Source organism: Lates calcarifer, linkage group LG2 (assembly GCF_001640805.2).
Source record: "Lates calcarifer isolate ASB-BC8 linkage group LG2, TLL_Latcal_v3, whole genome shotgun sequence".
Taxonomy (NCBI): Eukaryota; Metazoa; Chordata; class Actinopteri; family Centropomidae; genus Lates; species Lates calcarifer.
In genome coordinates this window covers 12,191,748-12,209,515 of record NC_066834.1, presented here as the reverse complement: position 1 = coordinate 12,209,515, position 17,768 = coordinate 12,191,748, and the positions used below count along the sequence as shown (strand labels likewise).

The following is a 17,768-nucleotide window of genomic DNA, read 5'->3' as shown; positions in this document are numbered from 1 at the left end:
TAGCTCACATGGACAGTCCCACTGAGGGCAGCACTTGTCTCCATTGATGAGGATGGCGAAGCCGAGCAGGCCACAGTTCGGGGGGTCCGAGGAGAAGGGACAGCTCTGTGATTTGTTGAACAGGACGAGTTGGTTGTTGACGCAGATATACTTTGTGCACTCATCAACGATCTCTGCATACGGAGGCTGGATGGAAACAAAATAAAAACTGAAAACCAGGAGTTACACCTCAAAGAAATAAAGCATAGAGATTATTTTTTTAACTTTTTCCAGAGCTTTTGACCATATCCCACAGCCTCCTTCAGACACATGCCCTCCTTGTATATGATCACTTTTTACTTTACTTTTGGTCCCTGGATCGACTCCTGATCTGGTCAGACCTTTACTGCGTGTCATTCCCCTACTCTCTCTCCACTGTCCTATATAAATAAAGGCTAAAAGCCCCCCCCCCCCCCAAAAAAAAAAAAAAAAATCAAGTGAGTGGACCATGAGTTTAGAATGTTTTAATCAAAATAAATGTGTTGAAACATGCTGACCGTCTACTGCTCTAAATTAGAGGAACTTCAACATTGACTGCTGCTGTGTACAACTGCTTGATTAGAGCTGCAGCTTATAGGATCCTCCTCTTTGCAATGTGTTGGCACTGCAAGAACTGGGAACAACTGTAGTTCTCAAAGCGTGGTTTTGGGGAACATTGGAGTAGGTACTCTCCCAGCACAAGAGGGACTTTGAATGACAGGAAGCATACAGTGATTGGTTAAACACATGAGCCAGTGTAGCACCAGCAACCGCCATTTTTAAAACCTGTGTGAAACATAAGCCGTGTAAACAACAGCTTGGAAATCTTATAAATGTCCTCATTTACCACCACCCATTCAAACCACTGAAAAATGGACCGACACTGAAGTCCAGAGAAAAGGAAAATGCCTATTGTAAACAGGAACAATGTCATATAGAGACTGGAGACAAAGTAATCCTGGAACTTGTTCTTTTAGCGATATGTTCAGATTCTGTGGATAAAAGGTAGATGTGTAATAACTGAACTCACAGTGCACATCCTTGTTGGGGATACAGCCGCAGACGTTGTGCCCTCCACTGTGTGTCTGGTCGTTTCCACTGGTGTGGGAGAGGTTGTTACATCCTGGACTAGTGTGCTCCACTCTGTCCAGGACAGTGGTTTGGACCGTGGTGGCTGCTGAGCGTGAAGTCGTCGCAGGAGTGGGAATCCCAGGTTCCTGTGTGGAGATGATCGCATCAGGTGGAGGTGTCACGGACTGGGATGTAGATGGTGACACGTCTGTTTCTTTGGTTGTCAGAGCTGTTTCAGATGTAGCTGACTCTCTGGTGGTTGATGTGGGGATGGCTGTGGATGCTGTGACTGTTGTTAGAGTGGGAACAGGCAGCGGGGCGGTTACAGTAGTCAGGACAGGAGCTGCTGCGGTTGTGTCGGCACGTTCGGTCGTGCTCGCTGTAGTGACTGACTCAGGAGATGTTGCGTCGGTTGCAGATGGCACTCCTGACGTGGCTGTTGTCGTGCTGGGACTTGGTGTGACAGTCAGTGGGCCGAGAGTGGTTGATCTGGTGGTTGCTGTCGGAGGCCTTGTTGCTATGGTCACTCTTGCAGTGACTGGCCTCTCGGTTAGTGTGATTCTCTGGGTAACTCTTGTCGTCACAGGAACTCTGGGTGTTGTTCTGTGGGTCGTTGTCCGTGTGACGGTTGTAGTTGTTGTGGCGGGCGTAGCTCTTGCGGTGGACACCAGCCGGGTGGTGACTTTGTCCAGGGAAAATTGTTGGCCTTGGGGCTGTTGTAGTGGTTGTGTGTGGTGGAGACTGAGATGGAGGCAGCGTGGTTGTAGCACTTGTTGACACCTCCACTCTGCCCGTCACTGGACGTGTCGTCTCTGTAATCGGCTGCACGGTGACGGGTCTGTGGGTGGTGGTGGTAACAACACCCGGTGGAGGTCTTGTAGAGGCTGAGGTGAGACGTGTCTCAGGTGTACCAGGTGCAGGTGGCGGGGGTGTAACCAGTTTCCTGGTTGTAGTGGCTACAATTTCTGCTGTTGAGATTTCAGGAGAGGTTGTAGTTTGTGTGGTGGTGGTGGGTGTGGCAGCAGCTGAAGTCGCAGAGGTCACAACCGGCGTTGTTGCTGTTACTGGAAGATGAGGTACTTCGGTAGTTTTAGTGGAAGTGTCCACATGAATGACAGTCTCAGAGGTGACCTCAGGTGTAGTCTTCACTGTGGGGCTGTAGACTGGGGTGGAGGAGGTCTCCTTATGGGGGGGACGCCATGGCTCGGAGGTTCGCACAGTAGATGCAGCATGGGTGGTGCTCTCTGTTGCTGGTGATGATGGCACAGTAGTGGTTTCTGTAGGAGACACTGGCAGTGCAGTTGGTTTCGTTGTTCCCGGAGGACCTGTGGATGTAGTGGATGCTTCTGGCACCTCTGGGGGTCCTGAAGCTGTGGTCTGAGTGGTTCTCTCTGTTGTTGGGACGGTAGCAGACCAGGAGGTCCTCTCAGTATGGGTTGTGGGGGTGGACACAGGAGAGGTCGTTGTGTCTGTAATCTCTGGAGGTGGAGGTGCAGCTGTTGTTGTGGTGGCTACAGGTATTTCAGACACAGTAGTTTCAGGTACATCCACTTTCTTTGTTGTTGTTCCCCAGTCTGTAGCAGCTGAGGGAGGAGCAGATGGTGCAGTTGTAGCTGGTGCAACATGGAGTGGGGTTGACGTTGGTAGCTCAGGCGCCGCTGTACTGGAGGTTGTGAGTTCAGTCATAGTGGTGTAGTGAATCTTTGTTGTGGTGACAGTTGGTGTTGTCATCTCTGGACTTATGTACGATGTTGTTTTCCTGGTGGCGAAAGGTGCAACCGGTGTGACTGATTCTGTTGTCTTTGCTGAAGTGGCTGCCGGCAAAGACAGAGTTCCTGTTTCGACGGGAGGTGGGGTCGGGACAGGTGAAGCGGTCGTCAGTGCTGTGCTCGGTAAACCTGGGGGGATGGGTGTAGTTGTTGTTGGAGGAGGTCTCTCCACTGTCACGGTCTTCGTGCTGGTATCTGTGTACACGGTGCTGGTTGCACTGGAAGCCGTAGTTCTGACTGTGACTAAAGATGTCTCTGAGATCGGAGTAAGACCTGGACTAGAAACTGTTATGATCGGAGTAAAGGCTGCTGAATATGTTGTAGTCTGTGTGGTCTCTTCAGTTGTGAGTGCGACATCAGGAGGAGGGGTGCTAATGGTGGTTGGCCCCTCGATGGAGGTGGTGGTCAGTGCTTCAGGTGTAGTTGGCTGCGGGGTCGTGGCAATGGTGGTGAAGATCGGCTGCCGGGACTCCATGGGCTTGGTGGAGGAGGTGAGCAAGAACAGAGCCGTGATGGCAAAAGGAGCGCTGCTCGTCCTGCTAGTGCTGGGGCTGATGGTGGTGGAGCTCAGAGCCTTGGTCGTCCATGCTGTTGTACCTGTTGCAGCAGAGGGTGGGGATTCAGTCACTTTAACAGTATACAGCGGCTCCTCCACCTCTGGCCTGACAGCAGGAGGCACTGTTGGGGAGGATGTGGGTCCTGCTGTTCTGGCGAGTTCAGGAGCTGCAGGAGGAGAGGTGGTGACTGGTCGGGTCGGCACATCAGGGGCGGGTGGCGCCTCAGTGGAGGTGGTCTCTGTGCTGACGGCAGGAACAGCTGTGGTGATTTTAGTGGTGGGACCAGTGTCTGGAGGAGCGGAGGACTTGGTGGTGACTGTCTTGAGGAGGGGGGTGGAGGCAGCAGTGCTTGTGGTAGCTGCAGAAGTGATGGCTGCAGAGATCAGTTGAGTGGTGGATGGTGTCACAGGCTGCACAACAACTGGGGCCTTAATGCCTGAAAACAAATGATAAAAAGTGAGTTAGAGAAGCACTGACAGTAAACAGCCTGCTGCAGTAAAAGTAGCACCAACAGTAGTATTAGTATTAGTAGTTAGCAGTAACCTAAACTATAAGATTTTTCTGAATTCAAGACAATTGTAAAGTCAGTGTTTAATGAGTCCATTGTAGTCTCTGTCCTTTGCTCATTTCAGGGTTTTCATCTTTTAATCTTTTTGACTGATTTCATATTGTTTATATTGTTTGTCTGTATTTGTCTGAAACTCTTTATGCTGCCATCTTGGTCCCTAGCAAGAGATGTTTCCAACCTTAATAGGACTTATACACATCAATAAAGGTGAAAAAATGTGAAAGTACTTTTTCTTATTTTGAGAACACACACAGCCAGGTGGAGACCAGCGTGTCGTACTGAGTTGTTTAATTTTTCTTACACATACAATAAGCACAGTGACAACATTGTATTGTTTTGGCCTATTTTTGTTAGATTTTACCTTTATTTAATGCTTAGTAACTTTTCATGTAAACAAAATAGAACCAATATTTACAGCTTAAATGAAAAAAACACTTGCAGTTCTCTGTGCATTTTGACTGGCTACTATTTATATGACTATATGACTATTTTGGAAAATGCAGTTTGTTACTCAGAAATGGAGAAAATTTCTGAGTAATAGGAGTGCTGCTCCTTTCTGGACATATTTGACAATTGCTCATTTACTGCATATTTTATGGGAGTTTTGTTCTGCAGAAAAACTTCATCTCATGAGTGAACAGTCACTCACAACAGTACGTGCAGTGTACTCGGTTGTGATTAAAAGAAGCTTGGGGTGTATTAACAGAAGCAAATTCATTTCATACGTTTGTAGCATATAAGTCAAGACATCTGTTGGTTTCACACTTGTATGAAACAGCCCTTGGTTTTATTAAATGAGCAACTTGTTTTACATATAAACAAATTTTAGATGCTGTCATTCACACACCTGAGGGCGCTGCAGAGAGGAGTTAAATACCCTGACATGGTTTAATTTGGTGGTTACATAAAGGTAGTAAAGATTTTAACTATTAGCACCATCACACATTTTTTAACAGTCCCTCCTCATTTAAACTGTGCTAAAACAATCCCAACACTCAACATCCACTAACTGAAGGAACACACAACAGAAATCGATCAGGGGATACTCACAGTCTTCAACAAAGACACAGCGACGGGTGACCTCGTCCAGGACCATGTGTGGAGGGCAGACAGGAAGACAGCCCTCCACTCTGCACAGAGAACAACATGTAGATATAAAAAAAAAACCCCAAAGCTTTTTACAGTTTTACTTTAATCAGATGTTCTGTCTTCTGTTCATCCTTGTTCTCTACCCTACACAGCAGAATATTATGTCCAAGGTACAAGACCATTTTTCAGGTTATGAATGATAATAGTTCAAACAAATCTGAGGAATAAGAAAATTTATAAATGTTTTCTGAACTGTAGCTGTGATCAGAGGAAACTCCATCAGATCACTGGGAGGTGATGTCTTATATCTAATGAAGAGTCAGTTCAGGCTTGATGTTAAGAGACTAACTATCTGCTGAAGTTGTTATAGTTAAAGAAAAGGTCAAAGGTCTCACTGTGGGATGGTGACGCAGGCTTCAGCCGATGGGTCGCTGCAGGTCTTGAAGCAGGGGCTGATGCAGGAGTCGTACCGCCACTGACAACGAGGACCTGGTGGGGTGTCTAGGCTGGGGCCTGATGAGAAACAAACAACACATTACACTTTTGTTTACATGAAAACATTATACGCTTTGTCTCAACTGGCATTTTTAAACAATTAACCAATGAAAACTCTTCTAAAGTCCATCTTAGTGAAAACATAGGCACTTCAAGGTTTTTCTTATCATGATTTCATTGATTTTAACTTGTGATGTTCATATTCTGGATGTCATGTGTTTATATAAGTTACAAAGTTATAAGTTACATGTGTGGTATCTTTGTGAACTTGGATTGGTTTTTTAAATAAAGTTCTGTGATTTTGAAACAATGTTCTGCCTCAGTGCATGAGTGCAATAATGGACCAATCTCTGATTGTTAAAACATACTTTATAGCCTCAATTTAACTGCTAATGCATTACTGATATGAAACATTAATCACAGTGGATTTACTCTGGCTAACAAGGATCCACAAATGCTTTCACAGACCAGCAATGCGATGAACTTAGAAAGCCATTAATGTCTGTCTAACTTCTCTTGCCCTGAATATGCGTGGCGTTCGCTGCTGTCAGCAGGAAATCCAATCTGCTGTTGGCTGCTGCATCTTTTCCATTAACTAAAACAAATGCTGCTGTATTTTTAGCATCAGCGAAGAGTCTGACTGATCTCTGAGCTGAACATGCAGGCGGAGGAAACACTAGTCTCGACCTTTGACACCGGAGAGCGAAGGTGATGACCAGCTGAACCCTGAGAAAAGCCTCCTGAATCCTCACTGATGACTGGGTGAGGCTTAAAAATATAAACCTCAACATTCAAATTCTTAGATGTGACTTTTATAGAGAAAGTATCTGGCTTTCATCAGATGAACACCAAAGACACTTTTGACAATTATAATTAGATTAAATATTATAATATTTTAAGATTTTGGCAAAGAGAAAAAGGAAAAAAAGTTTTTATGTCACAACAATCAGTATAGATCAATAATCAAAGCCTGATTTCTTCTGCTGCTCAGCTCACTTTCAGTTTACAGCTACAGCTTGTGAAAGTGAAGCAGGTGATTTTAATAAATATTTATGTTGATTGATTTAGTAGTAATGACTAAAATCTGTAGGATTTCTGGCTTCTCACCCAACAACACCTGATCACAGATATAAACTGAATCCCTGACATCTAATTATCTATAACTCTGGTTACTTGCAAATGGTGAAAGTTAAACCTAATGAGATTTGGGAGGATTCAGATTTGAAAAGTGGATCTGATACTGGATCAAATCCCAAGCCCTAACTTCAGTCTATCCTGATAGTCCCACTGTGAGTGCAGTCTCAGTCATGTGATGCGTTGCTGCCCACCTGTCAGCCTGAATAACGTGGCCTTGCGGAAACTGTCGGTGTGTCTGTATTTGAGCAGGTGGAGGCGGAGCAGAGTGGCGTGCAGGAAAAAGCCTGGTTTTGCATGGGACTCCAGCGAGTCGTAGCCAGGGATCCAGGTGTTTCTGTGGAGGATGAAGGTGGCTCCCTCCCAGAATTCCTCACGCTCCTCCCACTTGGCCAGTCTCACCTGGCCGCTGGGACTGGCGTACAGGAAGTAGTTTGGTCTGTCGGCTGCCTCAAAGGACACCCGTGATGTATCTATGTGGAAAATAATAAAATAATTCATGAATGCATCAGGAAGATTGTAGAACAGTTACCGATTTACACAACCAGCACGAACAAAGTAGCATCATCACTCATGTGACGTCATGTTTTTTTATATTCACTCTGTTCACTTTCAGAAAACTATGAAAGGTAAAATCAGAATATACTGCATATGTAATGGAACAAATTGTGGCTGAGTTTCTCTTGAGTGAAGCAGAATCTCAGCTCACATGCAGTAAACAGTAAGACCAGCTTTTCTCAGTCTTGGCTTGCTGACCAGCCTGTAGCTCAGGTTGCTGCATTAGCATTCGGCAATCTGATCTCTGAACCTGTCTGCCACTGGAAGTCAATGGAAGTCCATCTCCTCCATCAGTGTTTTCACTGCGACGCTCAAATTATTCCAAACACGGTCGAACGCAGAGGAAACAGTGGAAGAGGGGAACGCCAGCCAGTTGGCTTTGATTCGCAGCAGAGCGACTTTCCCTCTGAAACTCTCAGATTAGCTGGAGGAGAAGGCACCAAATGAACAATGGCAGAGTAGCCAGGAAACTGGATGAGAATGAGATGATCTACTGTAAGATGCAGGGATATGTGGTGGACATCCTGCACTCATCTGGACATGAAATCCAAGAACTTTTCAATAACCTAGTTTCTGTTCATTTTGCCAAATGTAAAAACCATCAAGAATTTTTAAGGCTGATGCCCTGCTGCATAAATTAATGTTAATCATCAGTAGATGTGAGATTAATCAGTAGATCAGTTGTAGACTTTTTAAAATCATTGCATTACTCTAACTCTGTTTGTTTCTGTGATGGCAAACCTCCTGCTGCTCCTACGATCCTGCTCAACGGCTGTTGTTACTCAGTGCCCTGAGCAGCTGGACCCCAGTTTGACTCCCGATCTGGTTGGACCTTTATTGCATGTCATTCTCCTGTTTCTCTGTACTGTCCTATCTAATAAAGACTAAAAAGCCCAAAAACAATAATTAAAAAAAAATAATAAATGGAGTCTTATTGCTATTACTGTTATTACTATTACTACTACTATTACTATTACAATCATTAATATTTTTATCATTACTATTATTAATACTATTTACATCTCTATTTGGAATCTGTATTATGATATGTTCTCTTTCCCTTATTCTCTCCCTCCTCCCTCTCTCTCCCTCTCTCTCCCTCTCTCTCTCTTTCTTAACCCAACTGGTCGAGGCAGATGGCCGCCCACCCTGAGTCTGCTTCTGCTTGAGGTTTCTGCCTCGTAAAAGAAAGTTTTTCTTGCCACTGTCGCCTAGCACTGCTCACGGTGGGAACTGTCTCTCTCTATAAATATAATAATATAAAGAGTACGGTTTAGACCTGCTCTATATTCACAGTGCCTTGAGATAACTTCTGTTGTGATTTGGTGCTATATAAATAAAAACTGACTTGACTTGACTTAAACAGGGCAGATTTGGTTTCATGCTACTTAAATACAAACTGAACCTATCCCCACCAGCCAGTCTTCCTTGAGCAGGAGTCAAAATCCTGCATGTAATCGTTGGTGATGCTGCGTTCCCCCCTCACAACAGTCTCATGCCTCTCTCTCCAGGTATGTCACAGACATTTAATTCAATGAAAAGTCATTTCATGTAATAGTTCTTTGAGATGGTAGATCACTAAACACTGATATGAGTCGTTTCATTTTGCCATGAATGTCAGGAGACTTGTGGTTAAATAGTCCAGCAGAGATACAGTCAAGTTGCCTGGAGGCGATTCAGCAGCCCTCTGTATTCTGCTGAAAGGAAAACATATCACTGTGGTATCTACACGGCGATCAAACTTTCCCAAACTCCACTACAGAAGTTTCCTTTCATGGTCTGATACTGCATCTACTGTATCCTGCATTAGTAAAGCAGACACTTTTTTGCAGTGACACTAAATGAGTGTAAAATAAAACTATAAAGCCTCTCAGCTAACCACGAGGTTCCCACACTTACTTAGACATCAAATTCAATGACGTTTTCATGATTTTCAAGGTCTCATTCAAGGAAATTACCACAAACTGCTCTTGTAGAGCCGATCATTTTCATTTATCAGTTAGATGTAGTATAATGTGGACCTTCTTTAAAGGATTCTTACAAGGAAAAGAAAGATCTAAAATTTTATTATCAATACAATATAAACTTCAGGTGGAAATTTCTGCTTTTGGAAAATATTAAACATCCTTGTCTTTGTGATGTGATGATTCTTCAGAAATTGAAAAACTAAAAAACTGACATATTTGGAGGCAATAACAACAACAACAATAATTATTATTATTATCATTATTATTATGATAATTATAATAATAATAGCTTTGATCTTGTTGAGACAGTAAAGAAATACTAAAGGAATTTTGGGTTTTCCTCTCAGGAAGAGAGCTGAGGCAAATCTGTTAATTTAGGTTCTGTTTTTTATCTAAAAATCAAGAACTTTTAAGGTGATTCATTAGAAAACTTTTAAGACCATGTTTTGCGTGGGTGAATAAAATGAACTCACCATGTGGTCGGGCTCTGCTGAGGCCCGGCGTCATCATGAACTGTGAGAGGACGCTGGTGCTGGTGGTGGTGAGGTTTCCCCGCTGCAGGAACACAGAGCCACTGGACCTGCTGGCCGCCAATAATGTGGTCCGATCCCTGAAGGTGATCAGTCTGAAGGGGCCTTTACCCAGAACTACAGACAGGAAGTCATAGACAGTACGAGTTCTAGCTCAGATACAACAGATCACATATACTTTATATCACAGCTGACCATTCTGCCAAACATGCCACTTGGTTTTTAATGTTTTTGATGAATTGTTTCAGCCAGGTGCCCGTTGATTTCCATTCCTTTTTATACCACATGAAAATCAATGATCAGATTCTTGAAACGTGCTTGAGCAGTGTAATTCATCACAATCGATCATCAAATAATAATAAGAGTCTGCTTGCATCAACAACAACACAACATTTGTTTGTGTTATTGCTCCAGTGTAGAAAAACCAAAAGCTAATCGCAAGATGCTAGGCCCATTCCAAGGAGTCGATGATCCCAGATGCCTGTAAAGAACGACCCCCTCTCCTACCTTTTACTTTATCAGCTATCGCCATGTTTGAGTGGGACAGTCAAATAGATGCTAACTGTACTAAAGCACTCGTCACTGGTACTTAAAGTGGACCCGGACACGGTTTGTTGACCATGGATCATCCAATAACAGAATTAAGGTCCACATATGAATTTTAGATAAGGTCACTGGTCTGGGACAGTAGTACTGAGATAACCCAGTCAGTTTTTGCAAATATCACATGGATTTTCCGATTACACACTAATAAACACTGTTAACAAGAATAGCATGTTGCTTAAGTACAGACGATCAAGTCTGTATGATTTTGTGTTTTGAGTCTGAAGGTTAGTGTTGAAATTCAGAACTGTAAATCTGCGAGCTTTAAGGTCAACTGAGAAATTGTTATTACCTTTGTTGAAGAATTCACAATCGTACGCTGCAGAGAGAAGAGAGACAGTTAATAATAACAACAATAATACAGTGATTAATGTTAACAAAGAGCTTCATATTCAAAACAAATCTTTCAAAGGTTGTCAAGTTTTCACTTTTTATGAAAAACACTGTAAATCTCTGCAATCTCTTAAAATAAAGAGAAATAATTCTGTTTTTTTCTTCTCTTCATTTCCTGCGTCCTGACTTACGGCAAAGAGAGGGGGAGCGCCAGTCAATGGGAACGCCCTGGTGGCAGCAGCGGTGGGCGTATGCTGCCACGCTGGTGCAGAAACACTCACAGTCGCCTCCTCGGCTGCAGGCGCATGTGTCGGCGAGGCAGTTCATGTAGAACCAGGTAACATCCACCTGAGCAGGAAGGGAAAGACAAACACTTCACAGCGATTTATCAAGAATAAAAATGATAGTTTAATTTAAGAATTCACCTGCTCAGTCCCAGAACAACATGTCAGAGCTAACAGGCTCCAAACTGCAGGGCTGCTGCTGTTCAGGTACTCACCACTGGGTGGCAGGCTTGGAAGACCTCGCTGAGCAGGACTGAACACTGCCGCTTTGCAAACGGCTCTCTGAGCGGACTGAGGCTGCAGGGGTGTCTGATGTCTGGACTGTTCACACACTGAAAACACACACACAGACAGTGGTGTTAAATTACATGTTTTTATTAGCGGTTCTGTAATAAGGCCTGAAAAGATTTTTCCCCCCTCACGTTTTCTTTGTCATAATTTAAGTATATTTTACAAAGGATGGGGAAAACAAACAACAGCAAAGCATGGGAACCAAATAGAGTATTCTTTTTGATGTAGTTGTGTCCTTGATTTTATCCAAACTGAGATATGATAGCATCCTTGTTTCTTGAGCCATTTCTTCCATCTTTATTCCTTGGGGAAAATTCCCTTTTTGCCATCACATACACTTTTTATCCCTCACTATATCCTTTCTTTAAGGTTCCTATTTATACCAGTTCTTGGTTATTGCTTTAATTTTCATCTATACAAGTCACTTCTTAGTACAGCTTCTGCTGTTATCAATCCCAGACACAATATCTAACTGCTACACTGACTTTCTGATAAATTTGATTTTAAAATCCTTCTCATTATTTTTACAGCTTACTAACCCTTACAGGTTTCAGTAGTTCTCTCAGGTCATCAGAACAGGGGCTCTTGGTTCTTCCCTGCTCAGAGTTTGAATTGTGGTGACCAAGCTTTTTCTGTCATGGCTCCTAGATTACTGACTGATTGCCCGCTGGAGGTTTTAAATCTGTTGTCAAAACCTGTTTATTCTCAAAGCCTTGATTTGTAACCCTGGTGTTATACAAATAAATAATGTTTACTTACTTGTTTAATTACTGTCATTGGAAAGCTCATAACCTAAAATGTCTCTTAGGGTTAACTATTATATTTACAGTAAATTCTCCCAAAACCCAGTAATCTCACAGCATGTATGTGCTAGAACAATCTACAACACTGCTGCTAAGAGAGCTGTTTTTATTATGAGGCACGTTTTTTCAACCAAATTCCTTTTATTTCCTGGAGGTTGTAGAGTGTTAATCTTCCTCTCCAAAACTCTACATTTAGTTCTAATTCCTAATTTACTTTGACATAAAAATAGTTGTTATCTTTACGGGTCTGTAAAGACATAAAAATTCCTGCTTTGTAAAAATATAATTGAATCTTTATTTTCAAGATTTAATGTCTTGTCTAATCTTCCTGGTTTGAATTTTGGGTCCAAATAAACCTCTTCAGAAGTTTAATGCCTTGTATCAGCTTGCTCTGATTTGATGGTTCAGGAAGTTTTTGTGTCATTAGCCTAAAATAAATTATGAATGTGATGAAAATGCTAAAATAAAGAAGCTGAAGACAATTAAGAGACAATCAGATAAAAACAAACACATCTCTGGACATTTTCATCTTCTGTCACCAGCTTCTACTATTCTGTAATCATATCACACCATTCTTTAGTGATATAAAATGAGTTACTATATTTTTTTTAAATTTAAAGCTAATTAGTTGAAGGATTTAATTAATGATGATGTGACGCTCACCTCTGCTGCAGTCCAGCTGTTTCCAAACTCCTGTGGCGTTGGGGAATCGATGTTGTCAGGTGTCCGCATCTCGTTCACCGTCTTTAGGTCAAAGTTTCCACACAGCCCGCTCAGCTTCCCCTGAACACATTTTCAATGTCTCCCTTTAGCCACATTTTTGTCATGCTGTATATTGATATGCTCTTTATATCATAACATACTTAATGTTACATCGTCTTTACCAAACACAGCAAACCTCACTGCCTGTTGATGTTTTTGTTTTTTCTGCTCTGAGATTGTGAATGATGCGAATAACTTCAGCATTGTTGCAATACAGCTGTTAACTGCTGTTTTTTCAATATCATTTATCCTCTTCAGAGAGTTCAAAGAGAGACAAGAGCAACTGGACCGATGGAGTCGATGAAGTCTTAATATGAAGAAGAATTTTTAACTTTGGCTAAATACAGAATACAACCCAGCATCACACTCCTGCAGACTCCAGAGTTACAGAACCAGTGTCCTACCTGCCAGCGAGGTCCGACCTGGATGTGGACAGTGGTCTTTCGGTCCCAGAGGACAGTGACATCTTCCTTGGGGAAGTGAATCACTGTAAAGTATCCAGCCGGCCACATGAACATCCTCTGCTTCCTGTCAATCACACTGGATGGATTCTACATCCACGGGAGAAAGCAGTTTAATTTTTCAAAAATATTTTTCTCATGGTGACTTAAATATGATGAAGTATGAAGTTCTACATATTCTATATTTTATGTCTATTTCATGAAGAGAGTGACTCTCACTGGTTTCCCAGAGTCATCGTCGAACGCTATGAATGATCTTCCGATGTTGATCAGCAGTGATTTCCTGCAGATGACTCCACTGTCGAAACAGTCAACGTTTTCAGCCGTAACACTGAGCATCACGTCTGCACTGCTCTGTGGAGGAAGGAAAACACAACCACAGAAAATATACACTGTAAACGGGAGCACCATTTGATACTCAAAATCCTAAAAGATGATTTTCATTAGGTTTTTGTTATTTTCTATCCCCTGCATTTATCACAGCTTTTGAACCGCACAACCCTAATTTCCTTATATTTTAATACTAATAGAATAAAAATGACAGCTTACTCTCCTGTTTCACTTGTAAAGAACCATTTTTATCAACATATTTAGATGATTTAAAGACAGGCAAAATATTGATAGCAAAAAGAATACAAAATAATGTAAATAACTACAGGGGAAAATGGGCTTTTAAAAATACCATTATACCACAAAAACTCTAGATTAACTGGTTTTGTTTTGCTTTGTTTTTTTAATTAACTTAAACTGACTCTACAGTATTGATATTTTGTAGTTTCTCTCCACTTGTCCTTCTACATTAATAGCAGAATAATTTTCAAAGACATCAATACAACAGGAGGTTTTTATTGAATGGAACCTGCAGTGATCAACTTTTGTTGCATGGGGACATAAAGTCCAGGTGAAAATCTGTTGCAGTTCAAAAACTGTAACAGATGTTCAGTGTTAAGCATACAGATGAATAGTTAATGGATTCAAATATGCAAAACCACCATAGATAACACCATATATAAACACTTTCGGTACCTTTACAAGATAGACTTTGCAGGCACCAACATAGTCATACAGCAGGCCATCAAACGTCCTGTAGTGGCGATCACCGTAAGCCGTGCACATGGATGGACATGGACGAAACACACACTGGAACGTCCCATGCTGGCAAACACTACAAAGACAGCAAAGCCTGAGTGATTCAGCATCAACTTGTTCCCACTTAGTGCTGGGGACATTTTTTTCACATCTAATGGCCTCCTTTTGTCGTGGGCCTCTGCGTTTACAGCAGGCAGAAAAGTGGCCAGTGAATTGTCAAAGGCTGAATTGCCGGCTCATTGCACTATTAGGCTGTCATCTACATCTTCTCCTCTGGCTACGGCTTGAAGAAGAATTGGAGGGACAGGAGAATGACTGAGATCACTGGGAGAGTGTTTCCTTTCACCAGTGATGAAGAGTCTGAAGCAGAGGGAATCAAAGAGTCGTACAAGGGCCTGCTCTGTTTTCTAGGCCTTTTTTCTGTCCCGTGATAACAGAGAATTATGGATATCAGGTGGCCACTTTTGCTGCTCCAACAATCTCAGGACTCATCGCTTTCAGGCAAGAATCTGTCTTTGAAAAATTAGTAATGCTGTTGGAGATTTGTCTTAATTCTGGCACATATTGTAGGCAGATGATTGGTGAGGGCAATACAATTAGTAGTAGCAGAAGATCATGTGGAAACCCCAGACGTTGAACTTTATGGAACATAACTGTGTATAAAAACTTTTATATGTGGCTGGATCTCCACATTACATGAACGTACCATTGATGGCAGGGGGAGGAGACTCTGTCTCCCGGGTAATACTCCTTTCCTTTCCACAGACAGGGGCAAGCTGCAGGTTCAAAGCATTCGTCTCCATGTTTCAACAAGCTGGAAGCAAGCAAACAGATTTGGTTAAGGATAAAACAGTTTTACAGCTTTGTATTTACTGATATGTAAAATCAAGCTAGGATGTTGTGGTTTGAGATCAACACACTCTGATGATTAACATTAGAGTTGGGTGATTGGACAAGTCCATCACCAGTTGGTTTTTCTGAGGGCATTGTCATTTTATTTTGCTAATTTAATCGTCTGCCTCCTTGAGAATTCAGCTTGTAAGGCGCAACTCAAAGCGTCACATTGCTGTCATTGTTTGGTCATATTTGAGAGCAGTCCTTCACCTGATTCCAGCGCCATACAGCTGTTCAGCTTGTCTTCACAGCTTATCACTTATCAAAGATCAATGTCAATCAGCAAAATCATTCAAAATCATTGCTGATTTGTTTTTCAAACTGACTAATCAACTAACTGTTAAAGCTGCAGACACCTGAAACCACAGTTTGTGTCCTATCAACATTGTTTTTCACTATGCAGGCTTCATCACCTCAACCAAATAATCTCAGGTAGCTGACTACACTTTTCCATAGAATAAGCTGATATGAGTCATTTTTGGAGGGTTGTTTTTGTGGGCGCTGACAAACTGAATATTTAAGTATAAGAATGTCTTTAAACAAACCTCTCTCCAACGGATTAAAGATAACCAGTATATTTGTTCCCACCTTAAAGCCAAGCAGAGTGACAGCACACCTCGACAAGGTGTTGATTTAAATAATGAATAGACTGATGATGGAGCATCATAACTCAAAACGCTCTAATATGAAGCTATGGGCGCTATTATTCAAGAACTATGGTCTAACAAGATGCTATCAAGTTATAACATCATAATTTGGAGCTCCTGTGTTCATCTCTAACCCAGATATGAGGACTGTCTTTTTGCCAAGAGAATGACAGAGGCAGAGCCAAAGCAGGTTAACTTCCAGAGAAGAATGATGCCAGGAAATGAGAGAGTTTGAGGGGTGGGCGACCGCGGATGAAAAGCAGCAACACTCGTTAGCTACATGAGAAAACCAGACAATTAGGATTCTCAGAGATAGAGAGAGAAACAGTCTTTGTCTGGATCCCTCCATTTGCTTTCCACTCTGCGAGACGAAGCTGATAAGTATCTTGTAATATCCAGGGTTGAGCTATATCCACTGGCGAGGCTGCAGACAATGAAGTGACATACTGAATGGTCTGCGCCACAAACCTCAGGTTCATCTGAGTAGAGTTACACCCCAGATAAAACGGTGTTAACAGCTTCCTTTATCTCCCCGCCAAGCTGCTGTATCAATTACTCTGATCAAAGATTCCAAAAATCATTCTTTCTCCCAAACCTACGTGCACATTATGAATAAATCCTCATAAACACAGCTCTCATTTTGAGATTAATTCAATTGGACGATGTAGAGGTGATTAAGGAAGATGTAGCTGAGTGGTGTGGCGACTGGCGGTCAGACGACGCAGCAGACTGAATGCAGTCTGTGATGCATCCCGTGTTTGTACCAGGTCACACAGATTCACCGAGGATCACAGGTTTAATTATACAAGACAACAAGAGTGGAAAGTGTCACATTCCAGTTGTTAGTCTTCAGTGTTTTGCTTATGTTACGAATGTTGGACAGGTCATACATCCTTCCTGTGTGCTGCTGGAGAAGAGTGAAGTGAGCAGTGGGACAGAAAACAATGTATGTAATATAGTTATGATTTTCTTTCATACTTTAATGATATAGGTTCAGCTTATTTACTTTATAATGTAGTGTTTTAGTCTATATTTGTGTATCATATTTATGTCGAGCACTTCATTACTCACAGTTTGTTTCTTGTGTATTTGTCAGGAGGTGTGCAAAATGATAATGATTGCACCTGGGGGGGGGGGGGGTGGGGGGGGGGGTCAGTAAATTTTGGGGGCGAATCCAGTCATTTTTTTGTCACTTTGTGGCAGCCACCAGTGCCAATAAATTCTGTTGGGCTTTGAGTGCCCAAACACCAAAATGTGTTCATAATTCTGAATATTTTCCTGGCTGCATGTCAGAGATGAATGCTGGTTGTTAATGCCTTCTACATCTTTTTAACTGATCTACAGTTCAGCATTACTCTTGAACTGTTTCCAGCAGTTCCACCTGTTCACCAAAGCTACTGAGCAAGAACAGGTGTTCAGGGCACAGAGCGAAAATGATAGAGGCTCCATTCTCCCTATTACAAGTCAGTGTATCATCAAAATGATTCTAAAGCTGTTATCTTTTTAGTGTTTACAGTGTTGAGATCTATGTGTTTGAACAGATCCAGATCCAGATAATGATCCAGGGGACAGAGAGGGTGAGAGAGAGACAAAGCGTTTGAAATTGTGGATGCTCCAGCATCTTTTAGACCTGACATGTGGAAGCATTTTGGTTTCCCCGTGTCATGAAATGAGAGAGAGGAAAATGTGACAGATAAACAAAAATCAATGTGCAGACACTGTCAGATTGAGGTTACCTACACATCGGGAAATACGACTGACTAATGATTAATGCTTTGCTCATTGTTCAATGAACAGATTTTTTCTTCATTTGCCTTTTTTTAACATCCCAATAAATACTGTTTT

At 42.1% G+C, this 17,768-nt stretch overlaps 1 protein-coding gene across 1 annotated transcript in view; it reads right to left on the bottom strand.

Moving 5' to 3' along the window:
- otog (otogelin) overlaps window positions 1-17,768 on the bottom strand; it is a 61,989-nt gene that overhangs the window by 14,853 nt on the left and 29,368 nt on the right. Inside the window, 15 exon segments of the mRNA XM_051078275.1 lie at window positions 9-186; window positions 1,049-1,269; window positions 1,497-3,851; window positions 5,034-5,113; window positions 5,468-5,585; window positions 6,896-7,174; window positions 9,700-9,873; window positions 10,652-10,678; window positions 10,884-11,040; window positions 11,192-11,308; window positions 12,734-12,853; window positions 13,237-13,383; window positions 13,513-13,647; window positions 14,320-14,458; window positions 15,089-15,196. Coding sequence (XP_050934232.1) covers window positions 9-186; window positions 1,049-1,269; window positions 1,497-3,851; window positions 5,034-5,113; window positions 5,468-5,585; window positions 6,896-7,174; window positions 9,700-9,873; window positions 10,652-10,678; window positions 10,884-11,040; window positions 11,192-11,308; window positions 12,734-12,853; window positions 13,237-13,383; window positions 13,513-13,647; window positions 14,320-14,458; window positions 15,089-15,196 — 4,355 coding nt within the window.